Source organism: Mus caroli, unplaced genomic scaffold (genome assembly GCF_978045245.1).
Source record: "Mus caroli unplaced genomic scaffold, Mus_caroli_1 scaffold_9, whole genome shotgun sequence".
In the NCBI taxonomy this organism is placed as follows: domain Eukaryota; kingdom Metazoa; phylum Chordata; class Mammalia; order Rodentia; family Muridae; genus Mus; species Mus caroli.
The window spans coordinates 58055663-58083112 of NW_028227264.1; the positions used below are offsets into that span (position 1 = coordinate 58055663).

Sequence of the window (27450 nt, forward strand, 5' to 3'; positions counted from 1 at the left end):
ATGTCATCCTTCCGCGCCGGCCTGCCCCGCGACGCGCCGGCGGCTGGCGCAGCCCTTCGCTCGCCCGGCCTCCCCCTCCCTGGTTCCGTGCTCGGGTTCCGCCATGGAATCCAACAAGGATGAAGCCGAGCGCTGTATCAGCATCGCCCTCAAGGCCATCCAAAGCAACCAGCCCGAGCGGGCGCTGCGCTTCCTGGAGAAGGCGCAGCGGCTGTACCCGACGCCACGAGTCAGCGGTGAGTGGGAGGCGCCGCAGGGACCGAAGGGGGCAATAGCACGGATCGGGGGACCACGGGAACGGACCGACGGGAGCAGTTGGCGGAAGGGGGAGGGGTGGCGAGGCGCGGCTACGCCTGCGCACTGGCGCGCGCGGGTGCTGCTGGGATTCGTAGTCCAGCGGTGCCGCGGTCTCTGGGATGCTGGCCCCTTGGAGACCCGCGAGGGCCCGGCTCCCAACCCCTTCCCAGTGCTTGTGGAGGCCTCTGGAATGTGAGGTTTCTGGGAAGGAGACGCGCTGGGAGACCCGGTGAAGAGGACTCTTGTGGACGCGAAAGCGAACTACTTTTCCCAGAGGGCTGTTCGGTGGCTCAGGGCCACTGGCCGGCCTGGGAAATATTATAGTTCAGGAAAATAAACATAACTATTCTAAGGGAGAATGGGTTCTAGAGAGGGAAGGAATTCATTCGCTCCAATCAGAGAACCCTTAGCGAAATAAGCCATTCCAACTCGCAGTCCTTCCTGCAGTCTCTTGAAAGCGGTGTTTCGGAGTGGATGGATTGTTGAAGATCCCAGTGTCAGCCACCCCATCCCACCTTCGTCCTCAGCAAGCCCGGGTGGCGGGTCTTATGGACTGCTACGGCTGCTGAGCTGCAGGTAGCTGAATAGCCTAGGGCTGAGACCTCCCAAACCAGGGAGGGAATAGTGATCTTGTCTTTGCTACCCAATCGTTTCACTTTACCTGGTAACGTCCCCCTCCTTTTTGCGTTTGTAACCGAAGTGCCCAAAGAAAATTTTAATACCAGCTGGGAAGGAGAAAGACACAGGATTTGTTTCTGTGGAGTTAGTAAACTCTCTGACATGTAGCAGGCTTTCAGAATTAAGAGACCCACATCTCATCGTGAGCTTGGGTTTCCCCATCTGGAAGTTCAGGAAGTTGGAACAGATAATGTATATAAACAAGAATACCCATAGTGCTTTTCTGTGTAGAAAGTTCTTTCTCGTACGTTTTGCCACCTGATCCTGTAAAGTCAGGAAGACAGAACACCACCCTTCTATCTTCTCAAGATGAGGAACTAACTCCGTGATAAGCGTCTTAGGATGTGACACAGCTAGAAAGTGGGAAACCCTGAGATTCCATACGTGTTTATTAAAATGAAATGAAGAAACAGCAGCCAGCCTCTCACCTTCCCTGCCCAGGTTTGGAGTGCTGACCTTAGAGGCGGCTGTGTTCCTGAACTTTCCTCCCTCCTGACTCTGCAGGTTGATCTTTGGTCTCTTTGCCTCTGCTAGGAGAGAGTTTCGATCTGCTCTGGTAACTGCTCCCCTATGGGATAATTCCCTTTTTATAAGTGGATAGCACCAGGCGGGGTGCAGACTGTCAGAATTCTGATTACTGCTGGGAGCCCAGGAGCAGTTAAGAAAGCTGATGAAATAGAGTTGTAGGGCATAGCAGAGGCCTCCTGTGCTAGTTCAGGAATCTAGATAGGGTGTCATTGCAGGGCTTGCTGTGTGTGTTTGTGTGTGTGTGTGTGTATGTATGTGTGTGTGTGTGTGTGTGTGTGTGTGTGTGTTTTCATTCATGTGTTCATGCTCATGAGCAGATAACTTGGTGGAGTCGGCTGTGTCTATCTTGTGGGTCCCAGGATCAAACTCAGGTAGTCAGTCTTGGCAGTCAGTACCTTCGCTGTCTGAGCCATCTCAGAGGCCCACGATTTGGATATTTGTTATATCTCTGATGGATAAAACATATGCCTCATGCACTTAAACTTAACAGCAACCTCGCCTAAACGGACAAGAATGTAAGACTAGTTTAGGCCCAGGAAATCTTAGGTGGCTGTCTACACTGAATGTTTAACTAGGAGTTCTTTCAACACAGCAGATGGTTGCAGGTAGGGTGATCCATGCCTGTGACTCCTGAGGCAAGAGGATTGCCTCAAGTCTGAGGTCACCTGGGCTACCTAGCAAGACCTTATCTTTATCTAGAGAAAAGTAAACTGATTTTGAATCTCTTTGTTCACTGCTTGATGCCGAGTGGCACAGCAGGATTGGCAAGATCTGCAAGGATGCAGGCTTCCAGAGAGGAAGGTTGCAGGGCAGGCGATAGCAGGGATTGAACAGAAAGAAAGACAGAAAGGAAGGAAGCAAGCAAGCAAGCAAGCGAGCACAGTTTAGGTGCTGAGGTCTCTAAGAGTAGTCATAAAAAATCCAGTCCCTGCCACCTGCGGGCTCAGTGTTGAGGGAATGTGTGGAAGATGATCTCCTGGCCGTCATATTGTAAGCTGTTGGGAGCACTGTAATGAGGCCACACGAATAATGTTATCATACAGAGGGAACAGCCTCAGGCTATAAGGATGAGGCAATGGCCACACATCACTTTGTTGGAAGGTACTAGAAAGGTGAGGCCGGAAGCTGGAAAAGGTTTGGGCAGGGATTGTGTAGGAGATTTAGCGGCAGGTGACACAGGAATTTATATAGAGGATTCAAGGTAGAAAGCAAAGTGGGGGCCAGACTGTAGAACTCCTTTCCTGCCAGACATTTTAGTTTCACTTGTTCTGCGTAGAAGAAACTGGAAGAGCCTGCTGAGGTCTGTCGGACCTGCCAAGTCCACTTGGAAGGTAGAATACCAAGCATAATGAAGCTAGCACAGGCTATGCAGCCAGTTTGACTTTGAGTTAGCCTGAGCTAGAAGAAACTAAAAAGGGGGAAGGGATAATTTTCTTTAAAACAAAACAGGATGAGGCCAGGTGTGATGGTGCGTGCCTGTAATCTCAGCAGTGAGGACAGAGGCAGCAGATTGTTTGAGGCCAGCCTGAACTGTAGCTTGGTGACACTCTTGTCCCCCACCCCCCAAAAAACAAAACAAACAAACAAAAACCCATAAGCCAGCAAAGGGGAGGGGACTCCTAGAAAGGTTGATGAGAGGGATGATGGCCCAGGGGGGATGCAGAGGTGAAGAGCCATCAGGAAATGATGATGTGATAGACGGGGAGGGGGGGGATAAGGAATCGGGGTCAACCTTTGTCAACTGGAAAAGGCCCAAGCTAAGAAACTAGACAGGAAGAGATGGACAGACAGCATGGGAAGGGCCAGTGGGATGTTCCTGGGAGCCACCAGCCTAAAGGCCAGGGGAAAGCACCAGGTTCCAGATGAAAGGCTACTGTCACTAGCTTGTTGGCACTCTCTGGGAACAGGTATAGCTGAGGTCACTGTAGGAAAGTGGGGAACATGGAGAAGCTGTTGGTGAGCAGGCTTGTAGCACACCTGTGCTTAGCCAGGAGACTCGTCCTGGGGAAGACAGAGGCTGAAGACCTGGAGATGCCAGGAGCCACAGAGGCCAGATGGGCAAGGGACAAGTCCTAGACCAGAAGGGAGAAGATAGAGAGCCAAAATAGAAGCTTAGTCTTTGAGAGGTAAAGGAGGGGTCAGGGAAGAGGCTCAACCAGGAGTTGTGTGTCAGCTTTCTCCATGGAAAAGAGAGGAGGGGCCTTGAAACCCCTGCTATAGAGGCAGGACAGGGGGACATCACCATCGGACAACTGCATGGTGGGATAGGAACAGGACCTCGGGGATGCCACAGCAGAAGCAATACCATGAGTATCTTTTCCTGGGAGTTTCTTTTGTAAAAAGCCTCATTCTGTAGCCAGGGCTGGCCTGGAACTCACTTTGTAGACCATGCTGAGCTGGAATTTAAAGAGGTCTGGCTGCCTTCACCTCCCAAATGCTGGGATTAAAGGTATACACCACCATGTCCGACCTTTTTCTGGGATGTTCTATCCAGCATCTGCTGGCCTGGTGGTCACTGGTTTCACCTAATACTTAGTGAAGGGGTTGAAAAGACTGGGCACAATGGGGACATGGTGGGCACAGTGGGGACATGGTGGCCCACATCTATAGTCACAGTGTGTGGAGGGCAGACAGAAAACATCCCAGGTCAGTTTGGACTACATAGTGAGAACCCGTCTCCAAGAAAATAGAAGTTAGCAGACTTTGCAGGGAGGCCTTGAGAATACATTTAGGCCTTGGTTTCCCTAGCAAAGAGAGAGGTGGCTGGGTGAGGTGCCTGCAGCTCACGTGACCCACGCGTCTGTAAAAGTGGCTCACTGTGCAGTCTGGGTAAGTCAGAAAGGCCATCCAACAAGGCCGTGGGAAGCTTGCATTCCAGGGCATTTAGCCCTTCACAGTCAGTGGGAGAGAGAATCCTAGTTCCAACAAGGCACAGGGTGGAGCTGTCCACTTACATCGGTCCACCTTGGTGGTGCCCGGTCCTTCCATTCTCTCTATTTTATTGAATCTTATTTGCTTCTCTAAGCAGCCAGGGGCAGGGTCGAGGTATCCTGAGGAATTAACGATGGCGGCGAGTGCATAGTAACAGATGCTGACGGCCCCAGTCTTGTCTGACTGCCCTGGACTCTTTCCCCATTCTGAGCTCTTCCCTTGACTCCCTTTGAGTGCCAGAGGCCTAAGAACAGAACAGCTGCTAGCCACGCACTAAGCCCTGTATACACCTCACACCTCCTCACACTGCCCTTAGGACAGAAGTGCCCAGAGAAGCTAGGTTGATTTATCCAATATGAACCTGCTAGCAAGTGCCCTTGGCCCAGTCTGTGCAAGTCGGGGCCTGGCTCCACACTGGCGTGGGGAAGGGCAGGTCTTGGCAGCTGTAAGTGTCAGTTGCCCTAAGACTTCTCTTACTGAGTCCTACCTTTTTGTTCATCGTTGAGACAGGCTCTCTATGTAGCCCTGCCTGGCCTAGAACTTGCTTTTGTAGGCTTGGCTGTGTTGAGGCTCACAAACATCCACCTGCATCTGCCTCTCAGACACTAGGATTAGAGGTGTGCTGTGCGCTACCACACCAGGCCCTTTTTCTTTAAATAAATTACTGTTCAAACAACAGCATCTCACTGTGGTGCCCAGGCTGGCCTCAAACCTTGGACCTGAGCCGTCTTCATGCCTCAGATCACAGTAGCAGAGACCATGGGTCACACCTTTGAGGTTCACTGATCCAGTAAGCACACCCAAAGCTAAGGTTAGCATTAAGCTGGCCTGCCTGTTCCCCAACCCTTTTGTGCCATTGAACATTGTCTGTCAGCCACTGTGTCACAGGAGATGTAATGATGAGTCAGGATGAGACTGTCACATGCTGCAGGCCGGCTGGGGGCATCCAGACCTGTGGGGAGGTCTGCGTGCCAGCAACCAGAAATCTTCTGTTTTCTGCTCAGTCTGGAACCTTCTGAGTGGTGCTGAGTTTGGAGAATCCACTCCTTTAGGTTCTGCAGCGTAGGGAAATCAGAGTGACCGCCCAGTGCCTGAGAAGCCTCCAGACTGAGGCTGAGGAATACGTGTGCAGGCCTCTGCCTCCTGACCTGTGCAGCTGTGTTGATTGGGTCACCAGTGCTGTTGCTCTTGGGACATGCGCAGCAGGCTGGGCCTGGACCAGAGACAACTTCCAAAGAGATCAAAACAGGCAACTTGGTTCAAACCCCCTGGGGCCAGGTCCTTCCTCTGCTGTCAGGAACAGCCCCCTCTTGTCTGTTGGTTTCTTCCTTTGCCTCCACTGCTGCCTGGTGTCTTGTGGTACTGCTCAGGGCTGAGATCTGGCTATCTCTGCCTTAGCCTGGACCACGCTAGGCACCCAGGCCCATAGCTTCCCTCCCCTCCCCAGCCAGCTGCTCCTCTGGCCAGTTGCTCACCCAGGTTGTGATATTTAGAACCTGATGCCTTGCCAGTCCCAGACCACGGACACATGTTCTCTTAGTTCATCCCCACACTATCAGTGAGGAAACTGAGGTGCTAGCAGGTATCGTAGACCAGCCAGGGTCATGGTACCATGCTAGGAAGTGGCAGACGGGATCCGGCCTCTGCAAACATGACATGCAGAGTTCCCGTTCAGAGACACAGTCGGGGAGAACCACAGAGTTAGAATAGAGACCTGTGCACCTCTGCCAGGACAGTGCTGCCACGGCGCCTTCTCCCCAAAGGGAATGGCAGTAGGTGATGCCACTTCCTGTCAGAGGCTGTTGTGATGGTTACGTGAGCTAATTTTTACAGAGCATTGTGGCGTTGCCTGCCCAACACACGTTGAACACTCAGTAACAGAAATGGCTGTTACAAGTGGGAGAATCATAATTCTGGGGCCAGCCTCAACTACTTAGCAAGGCACTTCCTCCAAAACAGAAGAAAAGATGATTGCTGCTAAACTGTTTTTTAAAGATTTATTTATTTACTTTATATGAGTACACTGTAGCTGTCTTCAGACACATCAGAAGAGGGCATCAGATCCCATTACAGATGGTTGTGAGGCACCATGTGGTTAACAGGAATTGAACTCAGAACCTCTGGAAGAGCAGTCAGTGCTTTACCTGCTGAGCCGTCTCTCCAGTCCGCTACCAATCTCCTTTGTTTGAGATAGCATTCTGTCCCGTGGCCCAGCTCTCTATGTAGCATAGACTGACCTCCAATTCAAAATCCTCCTGCCTCAGCATGCCAAGAACTAGGATCATGGCTGGGAGGTGATGGCGCATGCCTTTAATCCCAGCGGATGGGAGGGAGAGACAGGCAGATCTCTGAGTTCAAGGCCAGCCTGGTCCACAGAGCAAGTTCCAGGACAGCCAGGGCTACACAGAGAAACCCTGTCTCAAAAACCCCGAGTGGGTGGAGGGTGTTAGGGTTATAGCTGTGCACTACGACACCCAACTACTAATGCTTCTCCAAGTCCTACTTCGTCAGTCAAAGCCTCACTCCCCGTGCTCCACACGGGGTCCTGTGGTCAGCTTCTATATTTGAATTGCCCAGTCTGGGGAATTCTCTGCACTGAGATAGCCATGGCCATGGTGCTGTGGTCCCCTGGGTAGGTGTGGCCTATGTCTGTGGTGGTGGAAGGTGTCTGATACTTGGTACACTGCTGTGACACTGGAGAAGGAAGTGGGATCTAGCCTGAGTGGTGGCATCATTTTTCCTTGGCCCATAGGTATCTTGGGTCCCAACAAGGATCTAGGTAACATGTTTGTCCAGATGTCTGTCAATGACTCTGGAATTGACGAGCCAGGACACCATAGTTTGCTAGGCTTTGTAGATGCTGAGTCAGGAGGAATCAAAAGCTTGCATTTGAATTGTCACGATCCCGTTTTAGGGTGACAGCAAACATCTCATATGAAATAGATCATTCAATATTGCCAGCTAGTTGAAAAATATAGCAATAGGGCTGAAGACATGTCTCATCAGTTGTTAACAACACTGGCTGCTCTCGCAGAGAACCCAGGTTCAATTCCCAACACCTATATGGTGACTCACAGCTCGCTGTCTGTAACTCCAGTCTCAGGGGATCTGTGGGTACCAGGACTGCACATGGTGCACAGACATATGTGCAGAGAAAATGACTGTACAGGTGAAAGAAAATAAATATGTAGATGCAATAATAATTGGGGCTTGCTGGCACACACTGGTAATTCCAATACTCAGGAAGTGAAAGCAGAAGCAGGGTGTTTATCAACTACATGGAGAATTTAAAGGCTAGCCTGGCCTACATTAACCCCTGTCTAAATTAAATGTAACAATAGGGCTAAGGAGATAGCTCCATGGTAGAGCACTGGCCTTGCATGATTTAAGTCCTGTGTGTAATCCCCAGCATCACAGAGGAAAACCTGGCATAGAAATAATCGCCCAGGGATCCTTGTGGGCCGGCTGGGACAGACAGACTTCCCCATTCCTCAGCACTGCTAAGCAAAGGCTCCAAGAATCAGCCTTCTCTCCTCCACTCCCACTGAATCAGACAGGCTGCTAGTGGCCACCACAGAGGACTGTGCCCTCCCTGTATCCACCAGAGGATGTGTGTTGGAGTCTGAAGGGTCAGCCTGGAGAACAGGTCTGGCAATGGCCCACAGCACCCGGGTTGATCCCCTGCACTGCATGGCTCACATTTTGCAGCTCCAGTTTCAGGTACCCCAGGCATTTATCTTGTGCATAGACATTCATACAGCCAAAGAAAGCCCCAGTACCCATTTAAAAAATAAAATTAAGAAAAAAAAAAAAAAAAGAATCCGAAGACTGGGCCAGGATGTTGTTCTTTGGTGGAGTGGTTGCTCAGCCTAAGTGAGGCCCATGTTGGTTCCCAGTGATATGGAAATACAATTGATTTAAGATGGATCTGCGTGAGGTGGCTCGTGCTTATTACAATCTTAGCACTTTATACGCAGAAGCAGGAAGGGCAGGATGTTCAAGGTTAACCTTCGCTTTAGAGGGAGTCCAAGGCTAGCCTAGGCTTCTTGAGACTCTGACTCAAAAATGTCCAAAACGTAAAATCACCTATTCTTCAGAGTTGTACGCTTAAAGCGTCAAGGTCGGAAAAGTCCGTGAGGCACGGGTCACTTGAAGTGGGGCACGCTAGCACAGCTTGCGCAAGGAGATGGAGGCAGGATCAGGAGCTCCAGGCCAGCCTGGGCTAGAGATGTAAAGAATGAAGACCTGAAATCAGACTGCACCCCAGCTGGCAGCCAGCAAAGCCCAGGCTCGCTGTGCACAAACACAGCAGTGGAGACAAGGAGAACGATGGGGAGGGCATTAGCTAGATCAGCAGGCCCTGGCTAAGCAAGCAGCTCTGCCTCAAAACTAGTGTGGAGAGAGACTGGGGAAGGCGCCCCACATCGACCTCTGGTGATTTCCACAATGAGGAAAAAATTGTGGTATTCTCAGCTAAAAGAAGATGGCACTATTAAATCTAAACTAGGACAGCCGGGCGTGGTGGCACACGCCTTTAATCCTAGCACTTGGAAGGCAGAGGCAGGTGGATTTCTGAGTTCAAGGCCAGCCTGCTCTACAGAGTGAGTTCCAGGACAGCCAGGGCTACATAGAGAAACCCTGTCTCGAGAAAAAAAAAAAATCTAAGCTAGGAGCACTACACAGTTTATAATTCTGATGTACTGTGCTAATAAACAAATATTCAAACTAGGGAACGTTAAAATTCACATTAACTTCAACTTAATATTAAGTTTGCACTAATAAAAATATTCACTTAATTATTAAAAGTGTTCTAAATAACAGGCATAAAGTAGAAGACAACAGGAAGAGTAGCCATGAGGCCTGAGTTCTGGGTGGTGTGATGCAGCGCTGAGAGAATTGCTGAGAGCTGAGCTCAACAGAGGTTCATAAGACAACAAAGAGCCTAGTCAAGCAAACAAGCACAATGAAAAAATACCAAGGCAGGAGGATGGTGAATATGAGACCAGCCTGGGCTGCGTAGCAGGATCCTGTTTAAAAAACAACACCATCAAAAAGAAAAGTAACTGAATTCTAGATCATAAACTGCTGGGTTCATTAGTCAAACTCCTGTGTGTGTGTGTGTGTGTGTGTGTGTGTGTGTGTGTGTGTGTCAGGCTCTTACTGTGTATCCCTGGCTGGCCTGGATGGGATTAAAGGCATGTGCCACCATGCTCGGCTGTGTGTGCTCGCCCCCCTCCCCTCTCCTTCTCTTCCTCCCTCCCCCTCTTCTACCATTTGGAATCTGGGAGTCAAGCTCATTTTCCTGTGGAGCCATGTCCCCAGGGCCTCCTGTAGTGCTTTGTGGTGTGGGGTGAGGAGACAGTTAATGCAGTCTCTAACCTGTAGGCTGGGCTGGCCCAGGACGGCCGTGTTCACCCTGTGTTCACCGGGCTAGCCTGAGACATAGGTTCCTTTGCTTCCAGAGTACTTGAGTCAGAGGTGCACACCACCATCCCCAGTTCCTCTTTTGCAGTTTGTTTGTTGAGGCGGGAGCTCTCACACACCTAGGCTGGCCTCACACTCCCCCGTGGAGTAGAGGGACACCTGAGAGCCAGGTTTTTAAGAACTGAGGCTACAGTGTGTGTCACCATGGCACTTTATGTAGTAGTGCTGGCTCCGGGCACGTTAGCAAACACTGCCAAGTGCTTTTCCCTATAACTTGTTAAGAAAGAAAATGAATGCATATATAAATAAGCAGAGTATCTGAAAGGAAGGAAGCCAATTACTTCAGTTTCATGAATTCGTGAGTTTGTAATGAAATTAATATTGCTTATATTTTAAAAGCTATAATCTTCCTATTCCTGAGAACTGGGGCTCCTAAAAGAACAGGCCGAAGTCGAGAGGGCAGCAGCCGTGCTGGAAGGGTGGAGAGTGGGGTACCAGGGCTGTGGGCATGGCAGGCAGACCCCTCAGTGGCTCCTTTTACCTTGCAGCTCTGATCGAGTCCCTCAACCAAAAACCACAGTCTGCCGGTGATCACCCTCAACCCACAGACACTACCCATACCACCACCAAGAAGGCAGGCGGGACCGAAACCCCCTCAGCCAACGGCGAGGCAGGAGGAGGGGAGAGCGCCAAGGGCTATACCTCAGAGCAGGTGGCGGCTGTGAAAAGGTAGGGACCGTGGGATAGGACGGGGGTGGGGGGTGTCAGGAAAGCCTCTCACTTCATCCAGTGGACTCAAAGGGTCTTGGAAGTTGGAGGTCCAGCTTCATTTCCCACAGGGTGGGAACCAGGGCCTCACTGCCCACCCCTAAACTGCTGACACTGCAGACTAGAGACCTTGCGGACCGACCCAGGCCTTCCTCTGCCCTTGGCCACCAGCCCTAGGCCTCCCACAGCTCTGTTTGTCACACAAAGACACTGCCATCTTACCCTCCAGATTCTACCCCCACCCCCACCCCCAACAAAGACCTTTTCAAACCAGAGCCTGTGGCCAAGAGGCAGAGGCAGAGCTGTGTCACCACCGGGGCATGGGGGGACGGGAAGATTCAGCCCTGCAGAGTGAGGCTCTCCCAGGCTTGTGTCACCATCTAGGACCACTCCAGACTAGACCCTCCCAGCCGTTCTTTCCCCCACCAGTTAGCCTCACGATCCTTCTGAGGTCAAGCCTCCTGGCAAGCCAGCCACCGTGTCCTGAGTGGTCATGGTGTCTCCTGCAGGCCCTGCCCAGCCCTCCTGGGGGCTCCCTCACCCCTCAAGTTAGCCAGCTGACCCAGGTCTGGTCCCCCACCCCTGCCCTGAACTGCGTGCCTCACACCTCCCCTCAGGCCCCCTGTCACACTCTTCTCCCTGTTCCAGGGTCAAGCAGTGTAAAGATTACTATGAGATCCTTGGGGTAAGCAGAAGCGCCTCAGACGAGGACCTGAAGAAGGCCTACCGCAAGCTGGCCCTCAAGTTCCATCCAGACAAGAACCATGCGCCTGGGGCCACCGAAGCTTTCAAAGGTAAGGCAGCCCTGGGCTGTTTGAGGTTTTGTTTGTTAGTTTGTATCCTTATGTAGACTGAGCTGGCCTGGAACCCCGAGAGCCCTCTGCCTTCAAATACTGGGATTAAAGGTATATACCACTATATCCAGACAGCTTGGTGTTTTTATTCCTGTCTTAAAATATAGGGCCAAGCCTAGGCAATGGTGGTGCACACCTTTAATCCCAGCACTTGGGAGGCAGAGGCAGGCAAATTTCTGAGTTCGAGGCCAACCTGGTCTACAGAGTGAGTTCCAGGACAGCCAGGGCTACACAGAAAAACTCTTGTCTTGAAAAAACAAAAAAGAAAAGTCTTTAAAAGAAGAAAAAAAAATTCAGGGCCGAGGCAGCTTACTCAGGAAGTGGGGCTAGAAGAATGTGGTCTGTAGTGTAATTGTACAAGACCTGTTCCCTGAGAAGGTTCCAGTAGCCACCCCTAGCCATATAAACTAGCAGCTCTCATGCAGTGCCCCTCCCTGCCTCTTCTCCTCATTTTCCGGCTTACAGTAGAGGAGCCAGAGGCGTTCCAGTGGCTTCTCCAGGGTCAGCAGCACCTAGGCCATGAGCAGACTCTTGACGACAGTCCCTGTACCGAGGGGCAGGGCACCGCATACCAGGAGGGCGCCTTCAGAACAGGCTACCAGCTTCCTATTTCCCACAGCCCGCCCCAGGCCTGCACTGGGGACAGAGAGACTTGTGATCATACAGCCTCTTGATCTGTGCCGTGAATGTGTCACCTCTGGCCAGAATCCTGAGTCATTCTTTATGCATTTAGAGCTCCATCTTCCCTCTCCCTGGTACTCATGTGCACTGGCTCCATGCCTGCCCTCTGTTGCTGGGCCTTGCGTTTTCTTGGTCCCTGGGTACTGTTCCCTCTGGAGAGTAGCGTAGTGACTGGGAGCCGTGTTATGCAGTACTGAGTATTAGCCTGTGGCAAAGCGGAGAGGCCTTGTCAGATGGAAAAAGAAGATTCCATCCTCCCTCCCAGGGGCTCCCAGCTCTGAAACTAGTCTGCAGCCCACTGCTGTGAACAAGGGGAGCAAGGGGATGCAGCCCTGGGAGGCTGTAGCTCTCTGCCCTGGGAGCTCTGGTGAGGAGTCCCCAGCGCCAGATAGAAAACAGCAGCTGAGGCTTGGGCCCTGGGGACAGCAGACTCATCCTGGCCACACAGCAGACACACGGGTGTCTCCACCAGAAAGCAGGGGGTTGTGTCTTCCCCGCAGTGTCTGCCGCGCTCCCATTTACAACTAGGACCTCATGGGTGTCTGTTATTTTGGGTGGCACCATGACTGCAGGATTATATTACACTGTCTCCTGGGCACCCCACAAGATGAGCGTGTGCAAGGGGCATTTCTGTACCATCAGTGGCAGTGCTTGAGCAGAACACACCTGAAGCAGGTGTGTAGGCTCATGCCCACACCCAGTGCAGAGGCAGGGGGATAAAGAATCGAGGGCAACCTGGGCAAGTTCCTGGACCATTCTGGCAGTTTCAGTTTAGGAGATGTAGCAGGGACCCTGACTCTAAAAAGGAAAGAGCATCCTCACAGCCCCAACTTTAGCCTTGCCTAGAGGCGCTCTGGATTGCCTGCCCAACAGGCAAACCCTCTACCCCTAAGTCCCCACTTCCGCTGAGACCTGAAAGAAGCAAGCTCTTGGCTGTGCTAAGGCTGTTTCTCCCCTTGCAGCCATTGGCACAGCGTATGCTGTACTCAGCAACCCAGAGAAAAGGAAACAGTACGACCAGTTTGGTGATGACAAGAGCCAGGCTGCCCGGCACGGCCACAGCCACGGGGACTTCCACCGAGGCTTTGAGGCTGACATCTCCCCAGAAGACCTCTTTAACATGTTCTTTGGTGGCGGCTTTCCTTCCAGTAAGTCCACAGCCAGTTCTCCTTAGCGGTGGTTCTGGGGTCTGACTGCTGCAGCCTCTGACTCTATCTCCATGTTTCAGGTAACGTTCACGTCTACAGCAATGGCCGAATGCGGTACACCTACCAGCAGAGGCAAGACCGCAGAGACAACCAGGGTGATGTGAGTTGCCAGAGGCTGAGTAACACTCCAGCCCCCCACCCCACCCCACCCTCCAGGGCATGGGCCCCAGAGGAGGAGGGAGTCTTGATCCACTTAATACCCCCCCCCCCCAGCATTCTTAGGCCAAGTAGCCATCTTTGCTCCTTCCCAGTGCCATTCTGCCTAGGGACACCAGAGGGAGCCACACTCCGTGTTGCGTGATGCTTTGGCTTCTGTTGGGGTCATAAAACAAAGCCTCACCTCCAGGCAGCGCATAGTGGGAACAGCTTCTATGGAGTCTATTTGTTCTTAAGACTGACGTAACATTTTCTGAGCGATGGAAAGTTAAAACATGATGAGAGGGAGAAAGAGGCCTGTGTGGGTATTCAGCCTTCTAGGAGAGTGAGGAAAAGCTGTATAGCCAGGCAGTGTGCTTCAGACACATTTGGGATGCCACGGATCAACACAGCCAGCGAAGAGCATTGAACACAGGCACCTTATGCATGCTTGCCCTCTCCTCTCCTCCCTGCCTCCCTCCCTGCCTCCCTGCCTCCCTCCCTCCCCCTCTTCTGTTCTTTTTCTTCCCCTTCCTCCTTTCTTCCTCTCTGTCTCCTTGGATTTACCCTGCAATTGAAAACAACCTTGAAGCCCTACTTCTACCTTCCAAATACTGGGATTATGCCTCAGCAACCTAGCATAACGCCCAGCACATCCGTTTTGTTGAGGGTGGGCTTGGCTTTGGATTTTGAGACACGGTCTCACTGTATAGCTCTGGCTGGCCTAGAACTTGCTGAACAGACTAGCTGGTCTGGAACTGCAACTCCCAACCCTTCTCCCGTCCCTGCCTCCTGAGTGCTGGGATTAGTGTATCTTTACATCTAACGTACAGAAGAGTTTAAAGTCAGATTCATGTGTAATGCCTTTATTTCTGGCTGTCCTGTCTTTGTTCTAAGAATCACACCCAAGGCCTTGTGGGTACTAGAACAGCTCCATGCCACAGACTGCATCCCAGCCCTGTAATTAGATGCTTTTCTGTCTGGTGAATATTTGTGTGGCTCAGAATTCAGAAAGCTGTGGATGGTGAGGGTCTGTGTCCCCCGCTTGCCGCTCGCTCTCACACTCACACATGTGCTCCACAGCGGTTGCTATGTCCTCTGGGAAAGCTGTCAGAGGGAGGAGAGGGGGCTGTGACCACTGCTCTTGCTCTTCCCCTCAGGGCGGGCTAGGAGTGTTCGTGCAGCTGATGCCCATCCTCATCCTCATCCTCGTGTCTGCGCTCAGCCAGCTCATGGTGTCCAGTCCTCCCTACAGCCTGAGCCCGAGACCGTGAGTGCACGCCCCGGGCAGGGCAGGGCAGGGCAGGGCCGGGCCGGGCCGGGCCCCTTAGACTTTTGAGGATCATAGGCCTCGCAGAGAATGCAGACGAAGCTCTAGCCCTTTCCTTAAGGCAGCACGCATGCACTTTCCTACGTGATTTCAGAAGCGTGACTCCCCGCCACTGTCCCCACCTTTGCTGACGCTGAGATGTCCTCTGCTCTTGAAGTCTGTTTGAAGCCCTAAGAAAGAAAGAACAGGGTATAGTCAATCAAGGGAGGGTGGCTTTGCACCCCAGCTTCTTCATTGAGAGCTGTAACTCCACATAAGTTATGTAACCTCGGGTCCCTGGTCTGTAAAATGGGAACAATAGCATCCACCAGCTAGTAGAGTTACTAAGTAACCCATGTAAGGCAAGGTGTCCAGCTCAGGGAAGTGCTCAGCAGTGTTTGTTGAGTGGTTGCCAAGCTCAGCTGCCAGTGGTTGACTCCAGGGAGTTAGTTGACCCTCTGTGGTATCAGGGCCTCTCTTTTCCCAGGGCCTGGAGCAGCAGGTTCTAGCTTCTGCTGGTTCAAGCCCTGAGCTCCAATCCCTTGGCCTGCCACTGCCTGAGGACCCAGCAGGCTCCCTCGGCCAGCAGGGGGCAGAGTTGGTCTCTGCTGCCACAGCTGCCCTGCTTGCCTAGAGCCAGATGTAACCTCTCTCCCGCTAGAGATAAAGAAAGCACTTTGGGGAGCTGCCTCCCTGGAGCAGGGACTCCTGTTGGGAGGTGTGGCTTCTCCTGCTGCCCACAGGTCTTGTGCCCACATATGCTTCCTGACATTCCGTGCCTTTTTGGGTTTTCTCTTCTTGTGGGGTTGGGAATGAACTCCTAACTCATGCTAATGTGCCATGCTGTTAGAGACACAGCTCTGTCCTCTTGTTTTGACCCGAGGCTCATTACTTTAGGCTGGCCCTCAGCATCTAGGAGCTTTGAGGCATGGAAGGCAGAGCCCACACCCTTGGCAAGACCAGCTTCCCAGACCAGGGCTCCTCTCCCCATCTGCCCGGTTCCCCGCAGAGCCCTGAAAAAGAGGGCGTGACATAGGCTGAGCTATTCCTGCACTGGAGTGCTCTGCTTTTGCTGCAGACCTTCATTTTGGGGAGCCAGTGAGTTCCCGCTGCGGTGCAGAAGGGATCCAGCTGTCCCTGTGGCCTGGGTGGCACTTCCAACTGCCCACTCTGTGCCTGGTGTGTTTCTGGTCAGGTCAGTGGGCCACATCCACAAGCGAGTCACTGACCACCTGAACGTCGCCTACTACGTGGCAGACACCTTCTCCGAAGAGTACACGGGCTCCAGCCTCAAAACAGTGGAACGGAATGTAGAGGATGACTACATCGCCAACCTGCGCAACAACTGCTGGAAGGAGAAGCAGCAGAGTGAGTGTCTCGTGTGTGTGTGTGTGTGTGCGCACGATCGATATGTGTGTGTATGCATATGTATGCATTGATGTGTGTATGTACTCATGCATGTGTGTGTATGTACATGCAGATGGGTACATTTTGTGTGTGTGTGTGTGCACACGTGTGCGCAAGCATATGTACCTGTAGATACACTGGTGTTTTCTCAAGCATGAGAAGAGGGAGGTGGTGGTGGTGGTAGGATAGCCAGGAACCATGTTTGAGAACAGAAAAACCCTCCTTTGGTTCTTCGTGGACCGTAACACCTGGCAGTGCCCTGTGCAGTCATCTCCCTGCCAAGATCTGACTCCACTCCTGCAAACCCAGGGCCATTTGATGATTTCGTTAAGGTCTTCATGTGTCACTAGTGCCTATCATTAAGGTTGCTAGAGATGAATGTATTAGAGACAGATTGCAAACCCCTAGCCACCCACTGGTTGTGTACCCAGTCTGTCTGGGACCATAGTCCTGACTTCCTGTCCCATCCTGGGAAGCCAGCTCTGCCCCAACCCCTGGTCCTGTCTTCCTGTTTCCCCCTGGACTCAGGCAGGTAAATGCCACAAAGTCCTGGGGCTCTGACCTCACCCTGTTTCTTTGCAGAGGAAGGCTTGCTGTACCGAGCCCGCTACTTTGGTGACACAGACATGTACCACAGAGCACAGAAGATGGGCACCCCGAGTTGCAATCGGCTGTCAGAGGTGCAGGCCTCCCTGCATGGATAGTTCTGGGCCAGCCACACCACCCAGGTCCAAGTATGAGCCAGGACTGCTTCTTTGCTGCAACTCCTGGCAGCCTTGGCCTTGGTCATGGACAGAGGATGGAGGGAGGGAACCTGATGATGATGGCAGAGACTCTGTCGTCACCATCCTCACACTTCCAACCTCCAGAGATGGCAGTTCTGAGCACCTCCCCCAGCCCCATTGACCCCATTGTCCCCTCCCCAGGGCTGCAAGGATTCGGGGGCAGAAGCCAGGCAGAGTGAGAACCTGTGCTTCCTCGACTACTCCAGTAATCAAACCACCTCAGCCCTTTCCCAAGCCTGGCTTTTGTTGCCTGTGCGTTCACACATAACTGGGTCACCCACAGTAACCCACTGAAGTCAGAAAAACCCATGGGGAGTTAAGTGGGCAGGAGAGCATCCTCCTCTCTCCACCCAGGAAGGAGGAAATGGAGCAAGATGCCCAGTTCCATCAGCAGGCAGGAGGGGTCTGTGGGCCCTGACCACTCCCTCTCTAGTGGGACCTGAGGCCCTCACTCCAGTGCTCCGCACCTGGGAGCCAGGAAACCACGGGCATCCGGCCCCGCCCAGGCATCTCTCCTGTGGTCTTGAAGAAGGGAACAAAAAGTCACAAGTTCAGGGTCAAAAGCAGCTACTGAGCACAGGAGAAGTGGGGAAAAGTGAAAGTTGCTATTAACAGGCACCCACCCCCTCCACTCCTTCCCTCGTATGTGGGTGCCCAGTGCCCAGAGCAGGGAGCCTAGCTCAAGCCTAAAGGAGTGTGGGCAGAGCCAGAAGTTCTTTGCATTGGTACCCTGTCCTCCCCCTCCTCTGCCTGTGTCCCCTGTCACAGAGCCATTCACAGACTGTTTCAAGACCACTCGCTAGCTAGTGTCAGCTCTGGGGCAGTCATTGCACTGCAGAGGGATCAGCCAGGGCCAGCTGCTGGGCTGTGGGGCTAAGCTGGAGGTGCCTGCCACAACGACTCACCTAACTCTTTCCCTCTCCTCCCCAGACCATGAAATCCCTGGAGAATTTTTGGTGACACACACTGAGCCAGCCACAGTGATGGACTGTATATTTAAGGAAAGACATACACAGAAAAAATTTAAGTGGAACTGGAAGCCGAACACCGCACAGCCATCCTCTCTCAGCCAGTGAATGCAGAAAGCTCTTAGGACAGACAGACAGACAGCCTGCCTCGGGCTGCTTCCTCCTCTCCCAGGGCTGGCAAGAAGCTCCGCATCACTGGCTCCTAGGATACAGAAACCATGGCAACGAAAGTAGAATGTAAAACTTGCAGCAAATGTCTGTGGGGAAGGACTGGGGGAGGGGACACCCCACTGTGTCTCCTCCCCCTCCCCGAGCTGCCACCAGTCACTCAAGGAGAAATCAGGCTGAGGCATGGGCCAAGGAACAGAGAGGAGAGAATTCCAGAGAACGTAACTTAGAAATGCGTATGTATGTATATATATCTATTTATATGTAAATAGACATATATAAAGATATATATATATATATATATATAAAGTCTTTTAAAACTATTCAGGGATTCGATTAAGATGTTCAGCTGACTTGCTCCATAATTTAGAAAACGGGGCCTGTTTGGGAAGGCAGCCTGGTTTTCACAAGCTAGACAGTAGCCGTAGCCAACAGCATACGGAAAGTCAAATCAGATATTAGTGTCGCCCTTAGCCCCAGCCTGACTGATGGCAGCAGTAATCATGGTGGTATAAATCCATAGAAAACTTGCAAAGGTCTCCAGGCTTATGGTTAAGGTAGGGGAACAGCTGGGGGCAGGGAATGGTGCCCCTGGAGATAGCTGCTCAGTATTGGGCTACAGCAGAGATCCCAGACAAGGCCCTCTGGGATGGAGCCAGCTCCTCACGCTGCCTCCTCTCTGGCCAGCCTCAGGTGGGCTCGCCACCCTCATGCCCAGGAGCCCTGCAGCCACTCCCCTGCCCATACCTCTTCCCCACCCAAGTCCCCAGGTGGGTTTGCCTTACAGGTGCCACAGGGCACAGCTCCACCATTGCCAACAGGTTTTCTCTAAGTTGCGCACCAAGGACTCCAGAAGGCTGCTCCTCCCAGAGCTGAGCCAGGCCCTGAGTGCAGCCCAGCTTGTGGAGAGCCAGTGCTGTGAGCGCCTGTCTTCACTCCACAGTGGGGCCACCGGGCTCCACTCATTGGATGAAGAATCCACTACGACCAGAATGGCTTCCCCTTCAGATGAGGCTCTTTATCAAAACAGCCATTGCTGCCAGGGGAAGGAGGGGGTTCATCTCCTCCTGCGTGTTTATCACGGGCCTTTGGGAATTGCTGTTTCCCCAGTTTTCCTCTGGCCACGGGTGTGCCGATCGATCACCTGCAGACTTCCAAAGCCTTACTTCCCCAAGCTGCCAGCCCAGAGGTGGTAACTGACCCCCCCTCCCCCCAAGGGTGTCTCTCTCTCATACAACCCCCTAACAAATGGGACACTTGCTGGGAAAGGAAGCTTGGTTAGGAATTGTCAAATTGGTCTTTTTTTTTTTTTAAACAAGGTCCCACCCTGCAATGAAGTGGCCACCCTGGCCTAGAGAGATAATAATAACTGGGTGTGGGCCAGAGCACCCCACCCGCAGTGGCCTGGTGCTCTGCCCCTGCCACCCCACCTGTCCGGTCTTGGTAGCTGTCCCTGGAGGGGCTGAGCCATGTGCAATAAGAACACAGATCCTAAAGGATCCCCCGAGAAGCTGTATTTCTTGAATTAGAATTCTGATACTGTACATGTATAAATATATGTTTATTATGTGATTGGCAGTGGTGGGTCTGCATTGAACAGGGGGTGGGGCAGGAAGCTCCCACCAGCTGCTATTGACACCGCCCAACCTGTGCCCCTGGAGCTCCTAAGTGACAGGCCTGGCCCTCCTAACAAAGGGTATAAAGGAGCTCAGATGGCTGTGGGGCCGCAGGATGCGGTGCCCCAGACACCAGCCCTAGATGGGGACCTGCCCACCACCCTGTCGCTGGGCTGGAGCCCATTCCTGATCTGGGACTTGGGGAAAATTCCCAAGTGGCTCTTGTCATCTCTGGTCCACAGTCTGCCAGCCACAGCCTCCTCTCCCAGGGAGACGGAGAAAGCTAACACTGAGGCAGCCTGGGGCTCAGGGTGAGCCAGCGGCAGATCTGCCCGGCCTCCCGGAGACAGGGCGGGCAGCGGTGAGTGGCGGGCCCAGGCCCCTCCCGCTGGCGCGCCAGCCAAAGGCAGGCGGGCTGCCTGGTGGTGCCACCACAACCCGGGAGCTCATTGGCTGTCCCCAGCAGGGTCACCACAGCCTGCCCCGGCCTGCAAGCTGCCACTTGTTAGCTACACTTGGCAGAGGGGTAGCCAGCTTCCTGCCCCCCACCTTCTCTGACTGACTAAAAGAGCTCAGTGAGCCAGAAAGAGAGGGACGTCATCCATCTGCAGCAGAAAAGAAGCTTTGAGCAGGATGCCCCTCCCACTGTCAGGTGGCAAGAGAAACCCGTCTGGGCCTCAGGGACCTACCTGCTATCTCCTTGACCTGCCCTGATCTGGTCTGGAGCAGAAGGGGCACCATGGGACCAGGAACATGCACCTGGCCTGATTTTTGCCAGACAGTCACGTCACCTAGCTGTCTGGGCCAGGTGTGCATAGTGCCAACCTTTGACACCGGTTCAGGAGCAGCTCAGAATTCCCTATCAGAACTCACGCCGTATAGCTGTGAAGTCAGCCCTTTCCCAGAGATGGGAACAAACTTGCCGGAAGGCAGGTGACCCAAGGATCTTCTGGAAGCTGTGTGTTTGCATGTTTGGAGTCTAGCAAAATGATCATTCTGCAGACATTCACTGAGGTCAAATTTACTGTGTTGGACGTGACCATGTGGGTTTGGTTTGGGGTGTGTGAGATAGCCTCACTATATAGGCTTGGCTGGCCTGGGACTCATTATGTAGGTCAGGCTGGCTTTCAGTTTACAACAGTGAGCCTCTTGTCTCTGCCTCCCAAGTGCCAGAAATTACAGGTAGAAACGGTTTATCTGCTATCTTGGTCATTCTAAGGATTTTGACTTTTTTTTTTTTTTTTTTTTTTTTGAGACGGTTTCATTAGGTCAGGCTTGTCTCAGACTTGCTGTGTACCAAAGGCTGACCTTGAACTCCTGATCCTCCTGCCTGTACCTTCAGCGTCCCAGGGTTAGGCATGAACCACTACTCAGGCCACACTTGGAAAATGGGTATCAGCAGGGATGAGCAGTCAAAACGGGTGTCTCTCCTGGACATGACGTGGGTGTCCACCTGCCGTTCAGGACTCTGTCCCTCCATTGGAATCAGCCCCAAAAGCAGCATTTACAAAAGCTATTAGTGTCGCTGTGGACTCCAGCTGCTTGCCACTCAAGACTGCCTTCATATGCAGTGGCTGGGTAACCTCAGGCATGTCTCTCAGCCTCTCTGCGCCTTGGTGGCCTCATGTACACAATGAGCGGGACACAGACCCCGGGCTTATGGGATGGTCATGTTGGATAGGAGTCGGCTCCCAAGAAGTGCTTCACACAGTGTCTGGTCACAGCAAGCTCCATCCAAGTGCCATTTGTCCTGTCAACAAAGATTACCTGACACTGATGTCAAGTCCTATTCTAGACCCTGTAACCACAGAGATGACAGAGGAGCCAGTGCTCTTGAGGAAGTGGGGGCGGGCAGGGGAGTGTGTCTGGTTGGCACTCTCTTGGTGGGGAGATTCCAGCCAGAGGGAGCAGTGTGACAGAGGCCTGAAGATGAAGAGGGGCAGGAAAGCACGGGGCAGCATGTAGGCCAGATGGCTGCCTGTAATTATCACACCAGCCATTCGCAATAGTCTTGGACAGAGAGAAATGTCACTAATAAAAATTAAAAAACAAACAAACAAAAAAAAACCTGCGTATACCTCCTCCTGCCTGTCCCCTATGTCATCCCAGAAACATCTCAGCCACCCTTGGTGCCTTTCCTGGCCAGGGTCTAGGAGTGGTTCTGTAAGACAAAAGAGAAGCTATACGGAATGTGGGGAGACCGGGATATCATTTACCCAAACTCCAGTCATAATATGTCCCCCAAAGCCAGGGCTCAGGCCTACTGTCACCTCCTTAGCCAGTTGGGCAGGAAGTAAGGCCCAGCATACAGGCCAGTCAGGGGCAGCAGGCAGCTGTGTAGGTTTACTCAGCCAGGCAACCCCACCAAGGTCTGGTGCCACACCTTGCCTACCCAGCCCTTCCGAGTTGATCGAAATGAAGTCCCTAGGAAAGTCTGGATTGGCTGTCATAGTTCAGACACTGGGTAGGCTTTCCTTGGGAGAGATGCCTCAGTGTGGTTGGCCTCAAAAAGGGCAAGGATCAAGCTTGGGACTTTGGGGCACTCGGGTTGGCTGTTCCAGTATCCTATCTTATTGTGCACCTTTCTATTGGATGAGGAAGCACAAGAGACAGCAACCTAAACCTATGGGATGCTGAGGGTGTCAGCCAGGCCTTCTTCCTCCATAGTGACATCACCCAAATTGCCCTGACCATGTCACTCCTAGTGATGCTGCCCTGGCTCCACGCAGACTGCATGCCCTGGCATGCACACTGAAGCCTCGCAGCCTTCTCTGCCTCTGGCCCACCTCCAGCTGTTTGCAGCTTGGGGCTGCCCCTCCTCCACCTGCAGTGTTGAACGCCCACCCGGATGCTGAGACAGATGCACAGATTCTTTCCAGCCTTCAGTGCCTGGGCCCCAGCCTTCAGCCATGTCTGCACAGTGGCCTAGCAGTGTCTGCCTCCTCTGGTTTGGCGGGTGCTTGCGCTGTGTGTCACCCTTTCTGTTCCACACACACATCACACACACCAGCTGTATGACTCCACCGTGGGGGAGGACAGAAGGGACCCTTGGGCAGAGACAGCTGTCTGACTTACCATCTCCTTTGCAGAGCACCTGTGGGTCACTTTGCAGCCACAAATTCAGACCAGGGTGTGTCTAAGGCAAAAGGCCCACCAGATCGTAGGCCTCACGACTAGCAGAGAGGGTCTTTCTCCATTGCCCCACCTCCTGAGGGAAGCAGAATCCTACTGAAAATGCCCCCAATTCCTCTCCCTAAGAGAACTCAGAACCAGGAGTCAGTTTGAGAATGGCCAGGGAGCAGCCACTGTCTCCTGCCCTCAGCCTGTGCCAGGCGGTACCACCCATGTCTGGAATCAGAAACAGTTCTGTTCTCGGCTTCCCCAGTGCTATCCTGGCCAGTAGCCTCCCGGTTACCTCTGGCATCATTACCACCTACTGGCGACCAGCCATGGCCCTGTATTCTAACATTGACATCCTAGACCCCAAATTGTCCTTAGCCACAACGGAGAGCTACCACCAGCACTGCAAGAGCCACCCAGGTAGCAGATGTGTTCTGTAAGAGGGTCAGCCTCCAAGGCACGGGGCCCTCCCTGAAGGCTTCGGACTTGTCTCTGCAAGGGAGGCTGGGGGTGGGGGTGGGATCTGAGGCAATGTGTAAAAGACCACATGGATACCAAGGTCCAGTCCCAAGCAGGAACAGAAAACACTCACTCGTCACTGGTAGCGTTTGTAAAATTCATCATACTGACCACCATCATTCTCCCACAGGCCTCCCCATTTATCATCTAGCCTGCCAACCTCTGTCAGCCACCAAGTTTGCAGGTGTTCAAGTTCCTGGACACTAGCATGACTCAGTGCAGGATCCCAAAACCCAAGAGTCACGAGTCTTCAGGACCCTGAGCTCTGCCTTCGCTAGTTCATTGCTGAACCTGGTGGGCTCACAGCCCACGGGGTCAAATAGCATGAGCTACATCTGCCAATATTAATAGCTCCAGAGCCTGGCTGCCTGGGCTGCTGCAGCCTGAGCTGAAACACAATTCGAGGAACTGTTGTTGACTTGGCTCTGTTTCCAGCTAGGAAGGCGGCTGGGAGGGACATGGGAAAGGTTGGGACAGCGAGCCAGCAGGGATTATGGTGGAAGAAATAGGGGAGGGGAGGGGACCCCCTGACTTCTTACAGCTTCTCATTCTGTGTCCTGAGAACCCAGGAGCATAGCTTGAAGACCGGATGTCACTCCAGGGAGCTGTTGATGTCAGTGCATGTGCCTAGCCCTCTGGGACCCTGGATGACCTGCACACTGGGTTATACTGGGTCTGATCTGAGACCAGGCCTCCTTTCCTGCTCCAACCATGCTACTTGGCTTGCCCCAGGCTGACCAGTGCCTGAGTGACAAGCCTCCCATCAGGTCGAAGACAGCTTCCCTCCCTCCTTCCTCCTTCCCTCTGCCAGCCTTTCCTACCCTGACTTTGCATGATGGGTACCTGCAGGTGTCATCATCCTAGAGACAGACCAGGAGAACCTGAGCTGGGCCATGTGCCCCAGCCTATCCCTCCAGAAGAGTACCAGGGACAAGCTCTTCCCAGCTCAGCACCCAGGGCAGAACCCTGGAGCCCTTCTCTTGAGCTGTCACATGTGACTCTTGAAGATGTCACAGACTCCTGATGCCTTATTGACAGATTCAGTCCTAGGGTTTCAGGGGGCAGGGGAGACTAGTGTGATGGCTGCTTAGTAAGGGGGCTAAGGTTATAGAACCAGAAGATTTCATCCCTGGGTAGAATGTTCCAGAAACCCTGGAACCTTCGGGAAATGGAGATGAAGACATAAACAACAGAGAGCTGCCAGGCAGTGGTGGCACAGGCCTTTAATCCCAGTGCTTGGGAGGCAGAGGCAGGCGGATTTCTGAGTTTGAGGACAAGCTGGTCTACAGAGTGAGTTCCAGGAAAGCCAGGGCTACACAGAGAAACCCTGTCTCAAAGGGGGGGGGGGGGAGGGAGGGAGGGAAGGAGGGAGGGAGGGAAGGAGGGAGGGAGGGAAGGAGGGAGGGAGGGAAGGAGGGAGGGAAGGAGGGAGGGGAAGGGAAGGAGGGAGAGAGAGAGAGAGAAAGAGAGATCTCCATGCCTCCAAAGCCTTTATAGGAGCTTTAGCCTGCAGTGACACTTCCCTCCCCTGCTTGTCCTTGGTGCAGACAAAGCTTTGCTGAAAAGAGTCCACTGATAACTAGATACTAAGCTGGGCAGTGGTGGCACACGTCTTTATTCCCAGGACTAGAGAGGCAGAGGCAAGTGGATCTCTTGAGTTCAAGGCCAGCCTGGTCTACTATAGAGTGAGTTCCAGGACAGCCAGGGCTACAACAGAGAAATCTTGCCTCAAAATACCAAAACAGACAGATAGATAGATAGATAGATAGATAGATAGATAGATAGATAGATAGATAGATAGATGATAGATAGATAGATGATAGATAGATGATAGATAGATAGATGATAGATAGATAGATGATAGATAGATAGATAGATAGATAGATAGATAGATAGATAGATAGATAGATAGATAGATAGATAGATAGATTTAAGTTTGGGTTTCTCAGGCAGAGTCTCACGTGACCCAGACTGACTTTTACATTGCTGATTTTTAATTACATTTTTGTTTATTATTTCATGTGTGCGTGCATGTGGAGGTCAGAGGACACCCAGTGGGAGTCACTTCTCTCCTACTCTGTGGATCCCAGAGGTCAAAGCCAGGTCTCCAGGTTTGGCAGCGGGTGCTCTTATCTTCTGAATCGTCCCATTGGTCCCACTGGTGTGTCTGACACTGTGGTTCTGAGCTTCCTCCTTCACTTCCCAAGCCCTGGGATCATGGATGTGTTTCACCCTGCTCCACTTAGAATACTTAAGAGCCAGCCGGGCGTGGTGGTGCATGCCTTTAATCCCAGCACTCGGGAGGCAGAGGCAGGCAGATCTCTGAGTTCAAGGCCAGCCTGGTCTACAAAGTGAGTTCCAGGACAGCCAGGGCTACACAGAGAAACCCTGTCTCGAAAAACCAAAAAAAAAAAAAAAAAAAAGAAAGAAAGAAAGAAAAGAAAGTTTCAGGACAGCCAGGGTTACACAGAAAAACTTGTCTCAAATCTACCTGCTCCCCCCTAACCACCCACACACACACATGGGGGAGGGGGGAGGGGGAGCTTCAGGGCAGCCACAGGTACATAGTGAAACTCTGGCTCAAGAATAAACAAAGACCTGACATCACCCGTCACTCCACTTGCCAGTGAGGAAACAGAGGCCCGAGAAGGGAGTTGCCAGGGTCAGGTGGCTCAGGTGTGTCAGAGCCGCTGCCCGGGTCACCCAGCTCTGGCCTAAGAAAAAAGAGCTCTGTCACCCTGTGGGTGACAAAGACAAGGAGGTGGGTTATCCTCATAAAGGCCCCCTGCCACAAGTCCCCAGAAGAGGGACTCAAGAGGCTGGACCTCTGGGTCAGGAGTCTTGGGGTCCAAAGAAAGGAACTCAGTCCTAGACACCCATCCCCCGGTTCATAACACAGCCCTGAGTCAGGAAGCAGCCACCTGGGACCAGGCTACCCTAGTACAAAGCTTGTCATCAGGTCTTGCTATTCCCTGCCCGCCCGCCCCCCCCCCCCCATCAATGTTTTTCTACACCCCAGCAACTTCTGGAATCACGCAGCCCGATGACAGGCCCACCCTGCCCTTTCACTGGCTTAAACCAGTCCTGTTCTAGGTCTTGGGAAATAAATGACAAAAGAAACCTGGGAGCTGGGGGTGGGGGGGTTGAGGGGGGCCCTGGACCTCCATCCTAATCCAGCTTTGCTTTCAGGCCCAGTGAACAGAGCCTCCCCAGGGCCACAGCAGCTGTGGCCTGCTAGGGGCCCCATGTGGGGGGGGGTGCAGCTACCTGTCTGGGTTTGAGTGAGTCATTTCCTCCCTCAGTTGGCAGAGGCAAGAAGGGAGGGGTGAGAGACATCTAAAAATAGCCAGGCCCCAGACTAAAGAAGATGGCTAAAGCTGCCCGGGCAAGGATCCAGCTTCTGGTGGGACCTACACCAGCTGTGGCCCCCACCCAGACCCCTGCCCTCCTGGCTCAGTGTGGGCTGAGGCCTTCAGAAAGCCTAAGGCACAGGGTGGAGAAGAGAGGAGACTGAAGCAGGCAGGGCTTCGAGGCTGTGGTGTGCTTCAGCGTGCTCTGCCCCACTGAGGCTGGCAGAAAGGGACTCCCTCTCATCCCAGCTCTATGCTGCACCTCTTTCCCTCCCACCCAACCACAGGGACACACAAACTGAGCCCTCCTGCTATCGGCAGCTTGAGTCATTTCCCCTCCTCACATTCCCTCTAAGTGGGCCTCCACTTCCGTGGGCAGGACGGAGACCTGCTGTGGAGTCCCCTACCCCTGCTTGAGACCCACTCTGGTAGCCAAGGATGTTGCGCTTAAGACCATTTGTGCATCTTTCTCAGGAGAGAAAGAAAGGGTCCCAGACCCTGTGGGGTCGACCATCTGATTCACTCAGTGGATCTGGGTTCAAATCCTGTCTGTGTAACCTGAGACACATTGTTCCGTCTCTCTCCCTGCCTCCATTTACCCATCCACAGTGAGTCAGAGAGTATGCAGGACACATAGAAGACTCTTCAAATGCTCCGTTGAGCATCTCTTCCGAGAAAAGCTTGTGATGAAGCTGGAAAGCTCG

The 27450-nt window shown here is 52.8% G+C and overlaps 1 protein-coding gene across 3 annotated transcripts; it reads left to right on the forward strand.

The window, feature by feature from the left end:
- Dnajb12 (DnaJ heat shock protein family (Hsp40) member B12) lies at positions 1-19713 on the forward strand. 3 transcript variants are annotated; one of them, XM_029482704.2, is made up of 9 exons: positions 1-236; positions 10407-10587; positions 11275-11420; positions 13124-13309; positions 13390-13469; positions 14665-14774; positions 16009-16181; positions 16803-16900; positions 17936-19713. In XM_029482704.2, exons 1-9 carry the CDS (start codon positions 104-106, stop codon positions 17963-17965), a joined length of 1137 nt encoding a protein of 378 aa, XP_029338564.1. In that variant the 5' UTR covers positions 1-103; the 3' UTR covers positions 17966-19713. The 3 variants fall into 3 exon arrangements, with proteins under 3 accessions (XP_029338564.1, XP_021030196.2, XP_029338563.1); XM_021174537.3 differs by having other exon boundaries at positions 2-236; positions 16803-16954; XM_029482703.2 differs by having other exon boundaries at positions 2-236; positions 16803-16948.
- The last annotated feature ends 7737 nt before the right edge of the window (positions 19714-27450 follow it).

Coding starts and splice junctions, on each gene's coding strand:
- Dnajb12 (XM_029482704.2), top strand. CDS start 104: ATGGAATCCAACAAGGATGAAGCCGAGCGCTGTATCAGCATCGCCCTC. Junction 14,775..16,008: donor TACAGCCTGAGCCCGAGACC/GTGAGTGCACGC, acceptor GTTTCTGGTCAG/GTCAGTGGGCCACATCCACA. Junction 16,901..17,935: donor GTTGCAATCGGCTGTCAGAG/GTGCAGGCCTCC, acceptor TCTCCTCCCCAG/ACCATGAAATCCCTGGAGAA.